At 37.5% G+C, this 20,363-nt stretch overlaps 1 protein-coding gene across 1 annotated transcript in view; it reads right to left on the bottom strand.

Annotated features, from left to right (window-relative positions):
- Positions 1–20,363, bottom strand: part of ALDH1A3 (aldehyde dehydrogenase 1 family member A3) — a 567,347-nt gene that overhangs the window by 208,838 nt on the left and 338,146 nt on the right. Inside the window, exon 6 of the mRNA XM_044078687.1 lies at positions 736–864. Coding sequence (XP_043934622.1) covers positions 736–864 — 129 coding nt within the window. The remainder of the gene's footprint in view (positions 1–735; positions 865–20,363) is intronic.

Below are 20,363 nucleotides of genomic sequence, written 5' to 3' on the forward strand. Positions count from 1 at the left end.
AGAAGGGTGCCCCCCCCCCCCATGCTGTACTGCAATATCAATATCCTGATGTGGGGATAGAACATAAAGCCTTCTGATCTTTCATCACCAAAGGCAAGTATGCTACACAGGCACTGTAACAAATCAACAATATTACATTAAACATCTAAACATTTTTTTCTTCTAACCACAAGTGTTCTGAGGTAGAACAGTTCAAGGTAGTTGGCCTTACTTTAGACATAGCAACTAAAGTTTGCAATAAATTCCAAATCTACTACAAAGTATGTTACAACTTCGCAAACCTTAGGGTGCAGGAAAGTTTTGAAAAGCTAATTCAGTTGTATCAATTTTGTGGTAAAAACACCAAAGTATTTTTCTAATGCAGACAGAAAAAAAAGTCTTAGATGAAAACAGACAAAGAAATAATGGCATTACAGATCTTCATTCAGAAAAAGGAACATAACAAAGGATCTTCATAGCAAGGGAGTTAAAAAGCAGCAGCTACCATTCTTGAAGTATAAGGTGAGCAACTCAGTAATATAATATCTCTTGTTTTAATTTCTTACCATAGTAACCCACACCTTGGCAGTGAAATGTCTGGACTTTTTACTTCATGATCTAATGCCTGAGAGACATTAAACGCATTTTACTCACCGAACTATTAAGTACCTTTTTACATCTTACTGGCATGTATAAGTGTATCTTACAAATTGTATGTTTTTCAGAAGTTTGCATAACAAATACTGAAGTACTTACTTCCTTAATAAGTGCTCCAATGTAGAGTGCTGTTAGCGGTGTTTGTTCAGCTGGTTTTAAAACCACTGTGTTGCCACAACACAGAGCTGGTGCTATTTTCCAAACAAGCATCATTAGAGGAAAGTTCCACTGTAATAAAGAAAAAAACATGATTTAACAGAAATTAATTACATTGAGACCCCATAGAATGAATCAGCTTAACTTGTACACTTCCTAGAAATGTGCATTAGACATTTAGAAGCACCCACTAGAAAAGAACACAGAAAAACTGAAGAATACAATGCCTTTTTTGTATGACTCATATGTTGTAATATTCCGTAAATTGTCGAGTCTTTGCAAAGACAGTATTGCAGCATAAGAATTTTGGTTCACAGGTCATTGAAGGCCATTTTTTCATCAGCACATAAATTGAATATAGCATACTTTTCCAAGTATACTCAGCATATATTTAACTACTCTGTCCTCAAAGTTATGTAACATACAGGCAAAGTAGAAATACTGTGCCTTGCCAGTAATATCATGTATTATTACTGTCAAAAGAAGCAAAGCTATGTTAAAGGGAAACATCCTGTGTTAGCTTGAAATAGCTATACTACTATATGCCACCAAGGGCAGCTGGGCTTCTTTAACTTTATCATTCATGCAATAATATCTAAGGGAATTCCAATGAACTGAGGTCTAGTTGAATATGTAATAACTTATGGTAAGAGCAGTAATTTGAAATTGGTGTAATTAAGAAATAATTTAAGTGCACTTTTAAAAGTGAAGCACAAAATCATGGGTTGTCAGTGAAGTTTGTATCAGTTATATGTACAATCTAAAAGAAGCAGTTTAGGGCACATACACTACTAACCGAAATGACAGAGTAAACCTGGAAATGTTTAAGAGATTTAAGTGGAATCAGTATATTTGCAGGAGATGAAGCAGTCATCCCCTAAGAAACAAAGCTTTCCAAAATTATTCGATGGTGAAGAAGCAGAGGAGATAGAACTCAATTTATGCAATTGTTGTCTAAAAATTGACATCATTACTTGTGTGTAGGGTAACCGAGAAGGTCTCTAGGTGGTGAAGGGTGACACAATGAGGTTTGGATGAAGGAGCTGATATTAAGGCATTCAATGAGAGGAACATATAGACTGCAGAAAGCAAATCTGGGAGTGGGAAAAGCATTCCTGTGTTGTTTGATGGTCATTGAAGCTGGAGCATGTCCTCCTGAAGACAAAGGTAGGGTAGGAGGCATGAGAGAGGAGGCACGATTGGAAAAACTTGCACAGTCATGACTAGAATAGGTGTAAAGAGGAGACGGAGCTGTGGTGGGAAACATAAAGACCTGTTACACACAAGGTGATAAAAAAGGTGGTCAGGGGAACAGTAAGGCTGGCAACTTAATTTTTGTTTAATGTGGCCCTCTTCTAGACACAACAGGTTTCTACAGGGGTCACCTGGGAGCTTTAGTCTGATTAGTTGACTGGTTGCACAGTCGTGACTAGAATAGGTGTAAAGAGGAGACAGAGCTGTGGTGGGAAACATAAAAACCTGTTACACACAAAGTGATAAAAAAGGTGGTCAGGGGAACAGTAAGGCTTGCAACTTAATTTTTGTTTAATGTGGCCCTCTTCTAGACACTACAGTTTTCTACAGGGGTCACCTGGGAGCTTTAGTCTGATTAGTTGACTGGTTCAGTCTAACAGTATGTAAGAAGGGGCCTAATATGAATTAAATCCAAGTTAATAGGGCATAGCTCATTGTCTTACCTGTATAGTTAGAAAATTACAAGAGAAACTACTACTCTAATTTAGCCGAAACACACCTACATAACCCCCAAAAATTCTGGCATGCTATTAATCAAATCCTTCATCCAGGTAGCCCATCTACTCTCCACCCAAGTCCCACAATTACTCACCTCCAAACTGCTGCTAACTTTGACTCCTTCTTCATAGACTCCATTGGCAAACTGATCAATCATCCAAACTCCAACTCCATCTCACCCACCATCCCTCCTACTCCCTCCAGCACCTCCCCGCCTTTCTGCTTAAAAACTGTATCCACCAGATACATAAAATCTCTGCTCCTTAAGCTCAAACCTTGTTCTCCCTCCGTAGATGGTCTCCCTCCACTTTCTCCAGCTAGATGCCAACTCCCTAGCCCTACCCATTTCTATTCTCATCAACCGAGCTATTACTGAAGCTACAGTTCCAGCCATATGGAAAAAGTTCTACACTCTTCCCATCCATAAAAGAGGCAACTTCACCGAACTGTCCAGCTATAGGCCTATAGCAATTCTGTTATCATTTTCTAAGATCTTAGAAAAATGTGTACACAAACAAATCCTACATTACCTTACACAAGAGAACCTAATTACCCCCACCCAGCATGGCTTCCGCCCTGGTAATAGTACCTCTACTTCCCTCATCTTCTTTTTAAACATCATCTCTCAAGCTAGAGACCAGAATAAACTAGCCTCCTGTCTCTTTCTTGACCTCTTAAAGGCATTTGACACCATCTGCCACGCCCTTCTCTTAGTCAAGCTTTCTTAATTAAACCTATCCACCACCACAACCTCCTGGTTCTCTAGTTACCTCAGCAATTGTTTCCAATCTGTCAAATGGAGATCAGAAACCTACCCTGAACTCCCTATACAGATAGGAGTACCCCAAGGGTCAATTTTAGGACCACTGCTATTTAATATTTTTACTAATCAATTATCTACCTCAACCCCACATTCATCACTAGTGCAATATGCAAATGACTCCACTGTCATCTCCATAGCTGATATCCTTCTGAGCTCCACACTATAACCCAGGACTCCTTCTTGTCTATCAAAAACTGTCTCAATCAAAACAATCTTATCTTAAATCCAAAGAAGACCAAACTCTTACTCTTTGTACCAAAAACAATGACCCAGCTGAAACCATCCTTTTCCATCACCTCCCACAATAATACACCCATCTCAATGGAAAGCCACACCAAACTTCATTATTGATGATCAGCAAAAATTTGACCTGCATGTTCTGAGTAACATAGAGAAAACCCAGCAAAAACTTGGTCTCCTTTACAGAAACAAAAACGTTCTCTCTGGTACCGCTAAAATTGCTCTACCGCATGCCTACCTACCACCAACCCTTCTCTATGGCTCTCAGCTACTCACCAATTTACAGACCTCACTTATTTCTAAACTAGAATCTACTTATAACAAAGTAGCTAAATTTGCTGCTGAACTACCATACTCCTCTCATCACTGCTTAGCAGTCAAAAAAAATGAAATGCTTAGAATTCCCTCATAACCCACTCCTCCCTCAGCTTCATATAATTCATTCCATTCTATACCAGCCAACGTTCCGTCCCAGTGTTGCATCCATCATATCCTCCTTCACCCCATCTAGAACACTCTGGAGCTCTGACCAACATCTTTTATCCATTCACAAACCCAGGAGCAACATAGGGAAAGCTAACACTGCCTGCTAACAAACAGAGCCTGAACTTCTGCATTATCTAGTTAACTGCAGCCATAAGAGCAAGTAAATACTGAGCCAACACTGTTTATCAGCAGTGACTGACAGTACAGCAAAGGAAAAGACAGTCAGTCTAAACACCACTACGAATATGAACTGCATATTCGGTGGAATATACAGTCAGGAAATGTAGAGGTAATTACAAATGCACATTACCACCTTGATCTGCCTTGTAGGTTTATATGACTCTCAGTCAGACTAAAAAAAAACATACATGTAGGATGCTTTTAAATAAGTATTTTGCCTTCATTTCACCTACATTATCCAGTGACTTAAAGTTACTTAATTTTATCCTGAAATACATTCAGATGGGTAAAGCCTATGTCAAATGACTGAGTATTCAGGAAATTGAAATTCATACAGTTGAGACCTTATGATCGAGTTTCTGAAAATTCGAACATCAAAAAAACACAAAAAACCCCACAAAAATCTAGCTTTTTAATGTTTTTTGTGGGGGGGACAAGCCCCCCTGTACCCCCCACACCCCCTGCAAATTATATATACCAACTCCAAAATCTCAACAGTGAGGAAAAGGGTAAATTTAACGATTCAGACTGACCTCCATTCAAATGCTTTGAGTTTTCAAAAACTCAATTATATTTCTGAAAACTGATAGGGACCCTTTTTTTTTATGTTCGAAATTTCAGAAACTCGATCATAAGGTCTCAACTGTATCAATTTCAAGTTTCTGAAAACTCGATCATCTGACATAGGCTTTAACCATCTGAATGCATTTCAGGATGAAATTAAGTAACTTTAAGTCACTGGATAATTTAGGTGAAATGAAGGCAAAATACTTATTTAAAAGCATCCTATATGTACGTTTTTTTTTTTAGTCCGACTGAGAGTCATATAAACCTACAAGGCAGATCTAGGTGGTAATGCGCATTTGTAATTACTTCTACATTTCCTGACTGCTAATTAAAGAAATATGAATATTTTCAGCATCTTGATGTAAGTGCTGAGGGTCACTACTGCTTATGTATTTTTTGCTATGGCTGTCTCTTCTCACAGGGATGCCCACTCACACTGGAACATCAAAATAATGGATCAGCTCTTCATAAACAGACACAAAAATGTAATCTTATGATGTTTATTGCTTGACTATTTAAGTGATTTCATCCAGTGCTTGCCATGTGGGAAAGAATACATTTCAGCAACATAGGTCAAATCACAAATATGCTTTGTTTTGCATATTCCTTTTCCCAAACATGTTCCTGACCATCAAGAGTATCTGGTAGCTCCAAATGAACCATTATTTCACTCTCAAATGCCTGGACTTAGCATCCCACATGACTGTTTGGGGTGGCATCTCCTCCTACCAGATGGGGATACTTTCTGTTAATCTCATCATATTGTGCAGGCTTGGGACAAGAGTTCAGGTTCAAATTCAAGTTCAAGTTTATGTTCATCAATGTGGTCACATCTAAGCATGCTTATCAATTATAACTAGACACAAAGAGATGCAATAAACTAATAGTGCATAGAAGAATATACAATAAAACACAAAATGGATAAGAGCAAGCAATCCACCAAAGTAAAATACAAAGAAGTAAATAGTGGATAGTAAATGCATGGTCACACTCTTAGAGATATTATTTGTAGGAGACACTGGGTTTTGCTTATTACGCTAAACCCAACCTTTGGTGACTGACATGATGTGTGCCTATGCTCCCTCATCAGAGTACACGCGCATGTGTGTTGTGCATGTGTGTGTGTTGTGCATGTGTGTGTGTGTGTGTGTGTGTGTGTGTGTGCTTACTAATTTGTGGACCATGCAAGCATAGCTTTACTAGTACATAACTTAATTATTGAGCTTTAGAGCTGAATAGAATACATCTCTTTCATCAGAAGGTGTCATCAGTGGAGCAGATTAGACAGCCTCCTGTACTCCCAGGATGTAAAAGCTAAAATTCGACACTTAAACCCAGTTTCTGCTAGGTCCTTCAATGCCTGGGCCAATATTTGAACATATATCATCTGCACTTCCATTACATCTCAGTGAGAAGTTTATCCCCTTCCATCATACAGTCTACAGACAGGAATCATTTTATCAAGAAGAATTCAAAACGTAGGTCATGGAGATAAAGTGAACCACTGTTCCAACTCTTCTTGCTGTGAGTGATGCTCTAGAGACACTTTTCTGAACATTCTAACTGCACAAGCTCCAGTGAAAGGAAAAAAGTCATGAGAAATTCAAAACAGTGGATCATGACACAACTAAAATAATTAATGAGACACCACAAAAAAACAACACCCTGTTTATCATAGACTTAAAACAGAAGAACATAAGACATACAGGCTGCCCTGTAACTGCTGCAAAAACAATGTAGGAATATCAAGCGACAATAGTTCTGCAACCTTGATGACAACATTACCAACTATCCAGATAAGTCTAAGAAAACCATGAACAAACAACAAAAGGGAGCAAAAATGTCACACTAAATGGCTGAATGATAAAAAATCATGCAACTTACTGAGGGAATCTGCACATTTTTATTGAGTATATACCAACAATAATGTAGAGTCCTCCTTCTCTCAAAGCAAGCAAACTGTACACTGACCATATTCAACTTCCAGACAGTCTCTTAATTATCCACATAGAAATTAAAGCCCAGGATAATGACAGCAACATAATCACTAACTGTGCTATTGTTGTGTAGCATGTACAGTATTGCTATGTTGTGAACCTTGTGTTGCTGTACATTGCATCATCTGTTCTTTTAAAGATGACCATTTGAGTATTCCCAGAGCATGTGGCAGTGCGTGCTTTATTTCCTGGAATATGCTGGTGAGTTGTGTCTGCATGTGCCATGCTTTGTATAGCACACATTGCATTGTTGGCATACTGTGCAGCAGTTTTGTGTTCTATTTGTGTCATATGTTATGTGCGCTGAGCTCTGAGTTGTTACATATGTGACTGAGAAACTGTCCTGAAATGTGCATCACTCATCTTGGAGAATAAGCTACCATCTGCACAACACCTCAGATGCAGTGAGGACAGCAACCACGAAGGTCACTGTTGATATTCTCTCTTTCTTTTATCATTATATCTCATTGATCACTGTTTGCACTCAGCTAGATGTGCTGGAATTATACTTAGTGTGTAACCAGTGGGTACTTTATACTCAATGTTTATAAATAATACTTTCTGGACCTAGAACTTGGCTGAAAGATGTTTGTTACGATTCAAGATCAACTCATCTCTCCTGTCAGCAAGACATTTAATAAACAAATAATAAGTAAGTCACTGCATATATCGCATCATACTGTTGATACCGCTCATGGGAGGTAAACACAACTGTCAAATGCTATGGGCCTTTAAGCTGAAAAACAAAACTAAATGGAAGCTTTTACAGCTTCAAAAAGTGCTCTGCTATTTGGACTGTGGCTTTTTATGGCACTTATCCAAAATATAATATGGTATTAATTTCTAACTCTAACCACATAATCCTTCTGTAAATTGAATTATGTTATATTAAGAAAACCTGAAACTGATCTTAATTTGCCTAAACAGATAGACTGCATGGGTGTTTTGGTACAAAGTAAATAGTGAGTTTGAATTATTTAGGAATAGTACTGTTGGCCAAATATAGACATGATTTCAGATGACAAACATTACACTAGAACTGTCTTTTCTTATGAATTATGGTAATATCTTTGTGGCAAATTATGTGGTAACAATAAAAAAAGGATAAGAAAAACATTAAAATTAACTTAATATTATTTGATAATACCATATCATCATTTCGCATTTATTTTGTTGGCCATTTAAAAAGACGTGATACAGAACACAGGATTATTAATATCTACAATGTTTGTAATTACACAGGATCCATGACAGACTTTTGCTATTGGACAACTTTCAAAAGGCCAATCAACAAATATAAAACGTGGTTGGAAATTTCATAGGGCCATAAGTTTATAGGAGATTACTAGGTTAAAAGCGTATGAGCCCCTTACAAGCATAGCCAATATAATGCAATTTTACCCAATATATATGACCCCTAGGGACACAAGGCTGGCATGGGTTTGTGCCTAGTCTTTGAGTATGTTACATATTGCCCCTGTCCATAAGGGACATTGGCATTATCCCAGATGTGACTTTGATTCCTCATCCTTTGATCCAAATTCTGTTTGAAGAGGGTCAGGGAAGGGCTCTGCTTAACATGAATAGGAAGCCTGTTCCAAAGAAGGGACAGTCTCTGAGACACATATCTGTCTCTCCAGCATATTTTGTTTGAGCTGCTGACTAAGTTAAAATCCCTAGATTGGATGACTCTTATGCTGTTTTACTTGCAGATGTGTAGCAGCTCCATCAAGGGTGGATTTTTGAGTGCCTTGTAGGTCAGGCATAGGTCACCCCTTAATTGTCGGTAGGAGACAGAGTAATGGCCTTACATATAAGACTAGTCAAACTTATGGATCTGTAATTTCCTGAGTCAGTAGATGGTTCTCCTTTATGTAGAGGTATGACTATTGCTGTCCTCCACTCTATCGTGGCAAACCCAGTCTGGCGGCTGTAGTTAAAAAGAGATCATAATGGGCCTGATAAGTTAAGCTGTTAAAGAAACAACCTATTACATTGTTAGGACTCATCAAAGCCATATTTTTAGCTTTGGAGAACACAATGGCAACCTGTTCTTTGGTGATAACTGGCAGTGGAGTGGTGGAGGGTATTTCTTGGGGGAGAACTGGAGGTGATCGGGATGTGAAATTTAAGCTGACTTTGTCAACCAGCAGATTTGCTATATCTTCTGGCTGAGTATAGGAGATGCCATCTACAACTAATTCTGCACATGGTTGGGTGTTGCCCTTAAAATTGCAGACATAGCTGAAAAATGCCTTATGATTATCCTTAGCTTTATAGGCCATTTTTACCTTAAAGTCTGCTTTCAGAGACTTCACTAGTTCTCTGATTCAGTTGTTTAGACCAGTGAGGGACATTTTACTCTGCTTGGCACATCCCTCTTACTTCTTGACAGGATTTTTTTTCTTTTGTTGTGCAACCTGTTAATACCAGGGGTCCACTGGGGTAGTTTGTTTTTGTGGTTTGATCTGGGTTTATTTTGGTCTGGTGTTGCCACTTATATCCAGTTGTTTATATGGTCATACAGGGCTTTTGTGTATGCCTCTGCATAGGTTTCTGTATTTTATGGATTTGTGGAAGCTTGGAAAATAGCTATGTCATCCCTTAAGAGAGTTTTTGGGGTTAGGTGGAAGGACAAGTTTTACCTTTATTTCAAGTGAGACCGCTTTGTAATCTGATCTTTCCAGTGAGGACATCACACTATGGGTATAGAGTGCTCTCCCATATTTGTAAGTACCAGATCTAGGATATTTGTTCCCCTAGTGGGAGTGCAGACTAGCTGCTCCAGGGAATTTGAATTTACAAAGTCAAGAAATGTTTGGGCCTCCATGTTAGATACTTATATACTGTTTTTGCAGTTGGGGCATGTCCCTTTGCAGGCCCCCACATATTATACATACCAACTCTAAGTTTATACAGAACTTTTTGGGCAAAGTAATTGCCCCCAAACATTATGGGAAATTGGACTTCATATACAAATAGTGCCACAGTCAGCCAGGTATGTAATTGATGACTTGCTGTTATGAAGTTGAGAGTCAGGGAGAGTGTTTTTAACAATGTGTCTAGGAAGCAATTGTTTCTCTTAAGGTTTACCTGTGAAAATATCTCCCATATACGTGGTATACTTATACTCACTGAGAAAACTATTTAATGGTCATCCATATAACACACTGAGGTGTTTCTTAAAAATAAGTAATCAGAAGGTACTTTACAGATGTAAGTTTGTTTATAATAAGCTGTTTTATACCAGTCCTTTAAGGAATCTATAACTTGTCTATAGTACCACATGACCCCTTCTGGTATCAGAGTTATCAATCAGAAGTAGTTTACAGTTTAATCGCAATTATGAAAATCTCAACAAGGTTCTGGTGTTGCCTTTATAGGATTATATGTAATAATATCCTGTAATTAAAAGAAATATTGCATAAACAGCTTTTGTGCATTAAAGAAAAGACGGTGATCTACAAACAAAACAGTAAAGTGATATTTTAATTGCCTGACTGCCCATCTGCATGGGAACTTTGGTTTGTTTCAATATTTCAGAACCATTGTTGGAGAGTATTACAAACAGTACATGAGAAAGTATCAGTACAACTTCATGCCACCTTGAATTTTCAGCTGGACTTAACTTTATTCTTAACTTTATTCCTGACTGCTCCTCTGGGAATTATCATCAGCTATTTTATTATGTTTTTAAATGAAATGGATGTCACTAGTGATTGTTAAGAAAACTGCCTTCACATTGCTTAAGAGTAAGAACTTCGGTTTTTGTTTGTGTTTTATATCATCTGATAAGCTGAAACAGAAAATGTGCTATAATACCATTTAATCCTGTATTTTGCAGAAAAAGTCATGTTGCTTTAAAGCAGACTGCAGCCTCTGGCAGTAATGTTGCATAATATTGTGCAGTGCAATACTCAGCCAAGTATTACAAACTATTCACCCTGAGGGATCACTCCAGTGGCTCTACTCGACAGAGGCACTGGGAACTAAGGTCGGGAGGCACGATGCCAGGGTAATCCTATGGGCTAGGCTTGTAAAAGCACCAGGGCCATTAGCCTAGGACACACCTATTGTCTAAGAGTACACTTTATTAGTAGGCTTACAAATCAATCCTTAATTGTGTTATATTGTCTGAATAACTGTGAGAGCTTTTTCCATGTTAACTTACTTACAGTCTTATAATTGCCTTTAGTGAAGTACTGTGGAGCCATTCCTTCCCATATCACACCCACCTACCCAAATTCAAATCCCCCTACCTTTCTAGACAAATTCTATGGCCACACTTCTATAATGCGGTCCCTTTTCCTTCCATCCTCCTTATACCACAATGTCCTCCATTCATGCCTTTCTTGATACCCATCATCCCCTCAGTTACTTCATCCTGCCTTTATTTTATCAGCCATCACCATACTGACATGTACTAGTTGCAGGGATCATAGAATCAAGTCCAGCTCCAGTATGCCATTAAAAAAGACTAAGTATTATTTATTAACCCTAGTAGAAAAAAACTTTTTTAGTAGATTCATGAGAAGGAAAGCTTAACAGTACATGTGTAACAATATATAAAATTGAAACAAATCAAGATGACAGAACAGCTAAGAAAAATGACAGTAGAACATATAAACAGAGGTAAAATTAGATACACACAAACAATTTACAGATTCTTTCATGTGTCTGAAACATACTAGATCGGCATGTCTTACATCAGACAATATATAATATATGATTATGCCCATTAAAAAGGTATTCAGGATTAATTAATTACAAGTCTGTAAAATCTGGGAGAAGTGTGGTATAAATTGGAGATGTGACCATGGGTAAAACTTCTTGACACTGGGATGAAATGTCTCTGATAGTAGATGAAACTGTATTTCACACCAGCAACATATACAGTATATACATTTCTTAGCATGTGCAAGCTGTTTGATTAAGGAATGTAGTTGTCTGTTAGGTGGGTTGTGTACCAGTGTTATAAATGGCTTGTAGCAGGGTATTTCTCAGTGTGGTAAAGGGTACAGTGAGAAGTTTTTGGATGAGAACAGACTAGTATACTGAACAGCTCTAACCATTTAAAGGTCTTTAAAACTAGACAGTCATTTTTTTTTTGGTGGGGCAAGTTGCTACTTTAGTAATTTTATTATAAAGCTGCCGTAGTTTAACAAACTTATATGAGAATGAGTAAATACAAATTGCTGAAGCACAGAGGAGGCTTGAGAGTAGAAAAAGTGCAGATTATGGTCCTATGTGTTTGACCAGCTTGGAATGGTTTTACCTAGTAAAGTTGTGTAATTGTTTTTTTTAGATATGTTTGCACTCATGCATGATGATTATCAAGTCTCTCTTGATGGTACTTGAACTCAGTTTATCTCTCATATGAAGTATTCTTAATACAGAGGTAAGAGTTATACCACAGGAGCATCATCCAGGCACCCATCAGTCTGCTTTGTGCCTCACTCTCAGATCCACCTGCTTACTGCAGTGGAAGGGAACCATCATCCCTTCATCCAGGTTAATCTGCTCCCCAAGGCTGCAATATTAAGGGAATAGCACCATGCCTATACCTGGCCACAGAACTACATGGTAAACCTCTTCCCCAGTCATCCGCCTGCAACGCAGTGAGCACAGGTAATGGAGGCATTTCCATATGGATATAACCCTCACCTGGTGGCTAACATTATCACCTATTCCCTCCCCACTGGTGTAAGCATCTCACACACACACACACACACACACACACACACACACACACACACACACACACACACACACACACACACACACACACACACACACACACACAGGGCTGCCATCACCTGATTAGAAATGCCAAGCCCATGTCCTCCTAGGTGGCTGCTATTGTCACTCAAGCCTCCAAACAACAATAGAAACTTGTGAGATGTAGAGTATGCATATGTAAGTCCAGGTAAACTGACACACAAAGAACATCTGCATATATAAATGCAAATACACATCCCTACTCAGATATACCCTGCATATGGGAGAATAAATAGCACACATATATAGCAACAATTTTGACAGAATACGGGGACTGTGGAAGAAAGTGAAGGAAGAAGATTACTGTAGGTGTGTTAGCAAAGGCTGCTGTCTATACTGAAATGAGCTGTGAAACAGATCAGCAGTGGACTGCATATTTTGCAGTAAGCACACACTGAATACTGTGCACTTGTTCAGTGATGGTCTGAATGCTACTCTGGTTGCTAACTACATCTTGCTGACTGTTACCTGCTGTGAACAGAACTACTCCATTAATCCCTCTGTTGGGATAATTTGCAGTTTGCAGTTATTGTGAATGCAGTACAGGATCATGAAATATCCAAACAGTTAAAAGCAACATTTGTGTGCTCTGATACCTATATATATATAATATATATATATATATATATATATATATATATATATATATATATATATATATATAGATATAAATATACATATGCCAACTTGTCAAATGACCACAATGTTAACGACCAGAATAATGACATATTTATGTCAAAACATATATAATGTCGACACATTCTGCACATGGTCTGAGGATTATCCCAAAGCAGGCCAAACCAAAAACAAGTGTTTTTGCAGGGTGGGCAAGCCTCTCCCCGCACCCTTCAACACCACCTTGTTAATTATATATACTGACTCTGAGACTCCGGAATCCTCAGAGAAAGGGAATATTCCCCTAACCAGGGATTGTTGATCTTGCACACCTGTTGATCAAATGATGGTAACCAAACAGATGTCGACTTTCCAATCATGTGATCTAGATGCATCTATGTATCTATATAGATAGATAGCTATTTCCATCTATATATAGATATCTGTATATATATATATATATATATATATATATATATATATATATATTTATATATACACACACACACACACACGCACACGCACACGCACACGCACACACACACACACACACACACACACACACACACACACACACACACACATACACTGCATGTAATGTAGACTTTCTAGGTGTGGCATGGGAGCACGCATCTCATACAACTAGGTACAGTGGCCACTTATGAATATACACTAATGAAAAGAGGTGGAACTTGATTATATCTTCCACCAGGATCATCACTGTTGAAAGGTAGAGTCAGAGTCTTGCATCTCTTCCTGACATGGCAGACCTGTATCATGCATAAGTGGCTGCTGCCTGCAGTGCAATCAGCATAGCCTATACCTACAGGCATTCTAGGTGTGGCTTCAGTCCTCACTCTCAGGATACATGTGGGCTGCAATCTCTTGCAGCCTCCATGAAGAAGCCAGCCCCCATGTCATCAAAGTTGCCCTTGCCAGTGTGGCCTGCTTGACCTACCTTACTGCACCATACATATGAAAGACCTATATGTAGAATGAATGGTGTTAGCCATATATATCTTTAAATGTCATATGACTAACATGTTGCACACTATTACTAAATCTTACAGTACCATTATATCTATTATTCACTAGGTCATATAAATATGGGGAGATTGCTCAAGATTGGAGGCATGCACTTATTAAGCCTGTCTTTAAGGGAAAGGGGAGTAGGACAAACCCAGATTCATATAGACCCTTAAATCTACTTTCATGTTGTAAAAAAATAATGGAGAAGGCAATACTGGATAAGTTATTGTCAGAACTGGAGAGGCTGGGACTTGAAACCATATATCAGCATGCATATGTTGAAAATAAATCTATTACCACCTGTAACATTATGTGCTATAACAATATAATAACAGCTATGAATGAAACATTGTGCGATGTAATTTATATAGATTTAACTTCAGCATTTGACAGGGTCATATACATAACACTGATCAATAAATTAGTACAACTAGGTATTGATGTACTGTTGATAAGATGGACAGCTGCATGGCTTACTAATAGGACATGGCAAGTATCACACACCAACTGGACAGGTGAAATCCTTGGTTACAGTCAGGGTGTCACACAGGGCTCTGTCCTAGGCCCTTACTTGTTTACAGTGTATCTATCAGATGTAACTTTTTCATCTGAGGTGTTCTACAGTCTATATGCAGACAACCTGAAATTGGGTAAACTGAGTATATGTGTTACAGATAAGACATGTCTGCAAAATAACTTGACAAAATTGACCATTTGGGCACAGGAGAATAATATGCTGATAATTACATCAAAAACTAAGCGTATGAGATTTGGCAGGCATAAATTGAAAGGTGAATATTTAATACAGCACACACTGATTGAAACTGTAGACTCATTTATGGACCTGGGTATAGGGGTAGATTCAGCTGTGGGTTTTTCTAATCATATCAACCTATTGGTTAATGATAGTTATAGAACTATAGGTTGTATAAAAAGATTTATAAAGTTTAGGAGTTTAGGAAATCTAAAATAATGACGCCTTTGTTTGTTAGTTGCATTAGACCCAAACGAGTATGGAATAACAATATGGAAACCCTATAAGTAAACAAGCATGAGTAAACTGGAATGAGTATATGCTGATGAACTGTACAATCCTGCCATTACCACACACCACTCTAGAATGTGTGTGTGTGTGTGTGTGTGTGTGTGTGTGTGTGTGTATGTGTGTGTGTGTGTGTGAGAGAGACAGAGAGAGAGAGAGTGTGTGTGTGTGTGTGTGTGTGTGTGTGTGTGTGTGTGTGTGTGTGTGTGTGTGTGTGTGTGTGTGTGTGTGTGTGTGTGTGTGTGTGTGTGTACATATGCATGCACGTATGTATGTATGTATGTATGTATGTATGTATTGATTTATTTATATGTGGATTTCACTGGGCAGTAAGTTCCAGCTAGCTCTGTTAGTTTTAGATAATATTTGCACATCAATTGTAGACTAAAAAGAAAACCCCAAAAATAAGACCGGGTCTTATACTTTTTCCCCCGCCAAAATATGCATTAGGGCTTATTATCAGGGGATGCCTTATTTACCCCACCCACAACAATCTACATTTATTCATTAACAAAAATCAATATTTATTCATGTACACAAATCAACATTTATTCATGTACAAAAATCAACATTTATTCATGTACACAAATTGACATTTATTTGGTACTTTTCTGTTATTGGGCAACAGTTCTAGGTAACGCGTTAACAGTTGTGTGAGAATTCTACATAAACAGTGCAACAAACATTTCATCTTCAGAATATCTACACCTTGGCTTTCACAGTGCAATATTTCATGCTTAACAGAAATGTAGAAAAAAATCTCAATACATGTGTATTGGAGGAGGGGAATAAAACAGGTGAATAACTGCCACTTTTTGAGTGGTGATGCTTTCTTTATTCCTTACCCAGACCATAAGAGAAGAATGTTGGAAAGTCATAAAAATGAAGTCTGGAACTAGTGGCCTTACTTTGTAATTACCTCTTGATAATAAAATGTTACCTTAATGCAATAAAGTAAAAAAAACTGATAAGAGCTTGCTGGCAGCTGAAAGCAGAAGCAATCCATTCTGTTGCCCCGATAACAGAAAAGTTATTCAAATACAGTCATGTCATCTTCTTTTGGAACATTGTCATAAGTCTCCAACCCCCAATTTCTGGCCTGAATTTCTTGTGACTCCATTTCCTGTAGAACTATTGGCCCCAATCTGTCATGCCTATCAAGAGAGCTCTCCTTAAATGAGCACTGCTTGTCCATGTAGCCTGCTTGTAGTGCATTGGGAATACAGCTGTCAGTGATTTAGGCTAGGCTTCACAAAGTTTCCATGCTGATTTCTCTCCATTCTATTTTCAATGTAGTCATTGAATTCCATGCACAAATGGTCCTTGAATGGCTTGTTTATTGCAATATCAAGAGGCTGGAGATAGGCAGTCATTCCTGCGGGAATCATTATTTGATCTATTCTTCCATGTGCAAAGAATTTCTACATTTCTTTAGCACAGTGAGTGCTGGCTGAATCCCAGACTAGCATAACTCTTTCGCTACCTTGCAAAACAAGTGGCAGTATTACATCTACCCACTTCCTTTTAACTGCTTGTGTGCACCAGTTTTTTGGTTTCACAATGTTAATGCCTGAAACACGTTCAATCTTATCTTTCTTGCCCATACTAATGAATAGAGGTGGGGTTTTCTTTCCATCTAGACAAATTGTTAAAATACAGGTAACGTGCACTTTTGTAACCAGTGGAGGGAATGTAGATTGATGAGGCACTGCTCTGATCAATTGTTGTTTGAGATCCTTGGCCCATAAACACTGCAGTTTCATCCATAGCAATCATGTTGGAGAGTTGGTATTTAGAAAAGTCGATGCCATCAACAAAGGACTTGAATGCGAGTGCACATTTAGTTACTTCAGTATCTTCCAGGTTGAACAGTATTGTTGATCTTCTTAGTGACAGTTCATATTTCTGAAGGAAGCCATCCATCCAATGTTGGGATGCTTTGAATTCTTTTGGGGGTATTTCTAACTGTGGTGCCATTGCAAGGGCAAATGCTTGAATATCAGCCCTGTGCACAACCAAAGCCTTTGCTCTCCTGTTAGCAATCCATTCACAGATGATGTCTTCCAGCTCAGGAAATAATGGTTGCCAACTTGATCCACACTTCCCCTTCTTAGCATTTCCCTCATCAGCCTGTTGACTGAGGTTATCATACGCTGCATGCCATTTTTGGCCATTCAGAGATCCAACTTCTTCTCTTTGCAGAAAGCCATCAAATTATTTCCCTGGGAGTCCGTCATGATTCCTTTCTTGTATTCAACAGAATAGCTCTTTCTTTTTGCACTCATCTTGTCTGGGGGGGGGGGGGTTAATTGAAGACTTACGAGACAGGAGTGGCAACACAAAATGGTGATGGTTAAGAAGACACAACAGCCATTTGTTATGGAGTGTGCACGTTTTATGTACGCTGTCTGTACCTTGACCAATCAAAGTACACTTGCCAGTGTTTATGGGCCAAGGATCTCAACCATCAATTATGAGTAAGGATTAGGGTTACATTAAAAATTGTGGAGGACTCCCAGGGAAGAATCTTACTACTTTCTGCAAAGAGAAAAAGTTGGGTATCCGAATGGTCTGAAATGGCGAGCAGAGTATGATAACCTCAGTCAACAGGTGTCGATAATATTATTTTATAATTCAACATGTCCATCATGTGCTATTGATCATCTTAACTGGGGCTTATTTTTGGGTACGGCTTATATCATGACCACCCTTAAAACCATGCCAGGCCTTATTCTCTGGTTATGTCTTATTTCCAGAAAAATGCAGTAGAAGGCCATCTTGGTTATGATGAAATTGTGAGGCTGTTCTTACCTTTACTTTATTAGAAAGTGGTAATTTAGAATCCATCAGTAAAGCATTTGGATAATAGATGTAGGAGAAATATGGCCCTAGAAATCATTGGTAGGCAATTAATCTTTTAATTAGTTAGTCACTGTTGTTCCCTGTTGTGTACTAAGTCACTGAAGTTTAGATTTTGTTTTCTGAGATCTGTAGCTGGGAAGTGTTTAGTAGAGAGTTTAGGGTTATGGTAGGAGAAGCATGATCTAATCTTGGAATAAATGCATTAATGGCACCACTAATGGCAATATCTCACCCTGCCTCAGGTCTAAGACAGTCTGCTAATTTGTAGTAGCACTTAAGATAACTTAAGATTTTACATGTAATTTATTGTGATTGTTTTAACAATTTGATAGCTGAGGATAAAATGAGATAGCAAGCTATTGTTTGTGATTGGACTAAAGTTAAGGAAATAGCAATAGGTAATAGATACCAATGGCAATAGGTTTTGTGTATATATATATATATATATATATATATATATATATATATATATATATATATATATATATAGTAATAAAGGCATTGCAGTATTTTGCAGAGATGATACTCATTTTACGGTTTGCAAGCTAGTTCCAACAGCATGAAGTCTTACTGAGGAGAGATGTTTGCATTATTAGCACAAGATCATCTGCCCAGAGAAATTTATGTATGAGATGTCCCTGGACAAACTGTTACTGAATAATGAAAATAAAAATGGGTCCTAAACAGAATCTTGTGGTTTTCCACAAAATCTTTATTTGCCCGATTTACTGTGACTGGATTAAATCTGCAAATTTCTGTGACTTGGGTAATTTGTGAAATATTTGAGTATCAGAGAAACCACAGTATGCTAATGTGTTTATGGGCATTGTGAGAAGGCCTGTGCTAATATTGGAATATGTTCCTGCTTTTTTCAATGAAACATGCATATACATTTCTGGGAGAGGTAGACTAAATCAAAATAAAAGTTAAAAAAAAGCATTGTACTTGTCTATTTTTATATATAAAAAATGTAAAATGGTATATAGCTGCAATTCCCATTGAGGAAATGTATTACGGTTTAAAAATGGAGCAACAATTGCATCTTTTTTTGAAAATGTTTTTATTAAGTTTTCATAAAACATAATCACTACAAAAATTGCAATGAGAAATGTACATGCATATTTAAATGTAAGAAAAAAATCCAACCTAATCTTATAAGTACAGAAATAAAGAAAATAATGATTTACAAGAGTGCCCATCAACTTTCTAGTCATTCCTGTTGTTGTATATTTGTTGAATTCCAGAATGTTTTTTTTTTATTTTATTTTTGCTTGTCAAGCAGTTCTTTACATTTTGTCTATGCATTGAGGCAAGAGGCAATTCTGTTTATTCTTGATCTGATTATAATAATTTCTAGATGAGTTACTTTGGTTGCTAAACTTACAAATTCTTTAAATGAGGAAGTAACATAATTTTTCCGGTTTTGTGTGATCACTTTTTTGGTGATGGTCAATACAGCCCACAATATGTTATGTTTCATTCTATTAACACAGGTGGGAATAGGGGTATTAAAAAGAATTAATGATTTAAGATAAAATAAATTTATCTCCAAAAATGCCTGTAAAAACAAATCAATATTATTCCAAAAAGGAATCAAGACAGTACAATCAAAGAACATGTGTTGCCAATCTGCTTTAAATTCTTTCTTGCATCTCCAATAAAGTTGCTTTTTCTTGTGCATCAATTCAATTTTATGAGGAGTGAAGAAGGACCTATGTAAAAACTTCCATGTAAACAAATGCCATCTAAGAGATGAAGTAGTATGTTTAGATGATAATAGAAATAATTGTTGGTCTTCTTCACTTGGTGGTCTGCTATTGATTTGGGTAAAATCATTCCACCGTGTATCATTACATGCTGTAGTTTCCCTCTTTACCACTTTATACAATTTGGACAAGAGACCATGTCCAAAGAAATTTTGTTGCAAAAAAAGTATGATACATTCAATCTTGACTGTCTGTATTATTACAGAAACTGCTAAATGTATTCCTGAGTTGTGTCATTTGATGATTTCTTATCTAGACTCTGGATTGTTAAATCTTACCACTCTCTCTTTGACAAATATCTTTGGAATCAGGAAGGGCATTTTCTGAATTCAAATTACAGCCACAACAAATATATTTGGAGGTTTATAAAAAGAGGGAGTAGTAGTTCAAAGATAACAGGAGCTATGGAAGCTACAGGATTTACTGCAGTGTCT

The sequence above is a fragment of the Protopterus annectens genome, chromosome 7.part1 (genome assembly GCF_019279795.1).
Source record: "Protopterus annectens isolate FY-2018-M chromosome 7.part1, PAN1.0, whole genome shotgun sequence".
NCBI classification, from domain to species: Eukaryota; Metazoa; Chordata; order Ceratodontiformes; family Protopteridae; genus Protopterus; species Protopterus annectens.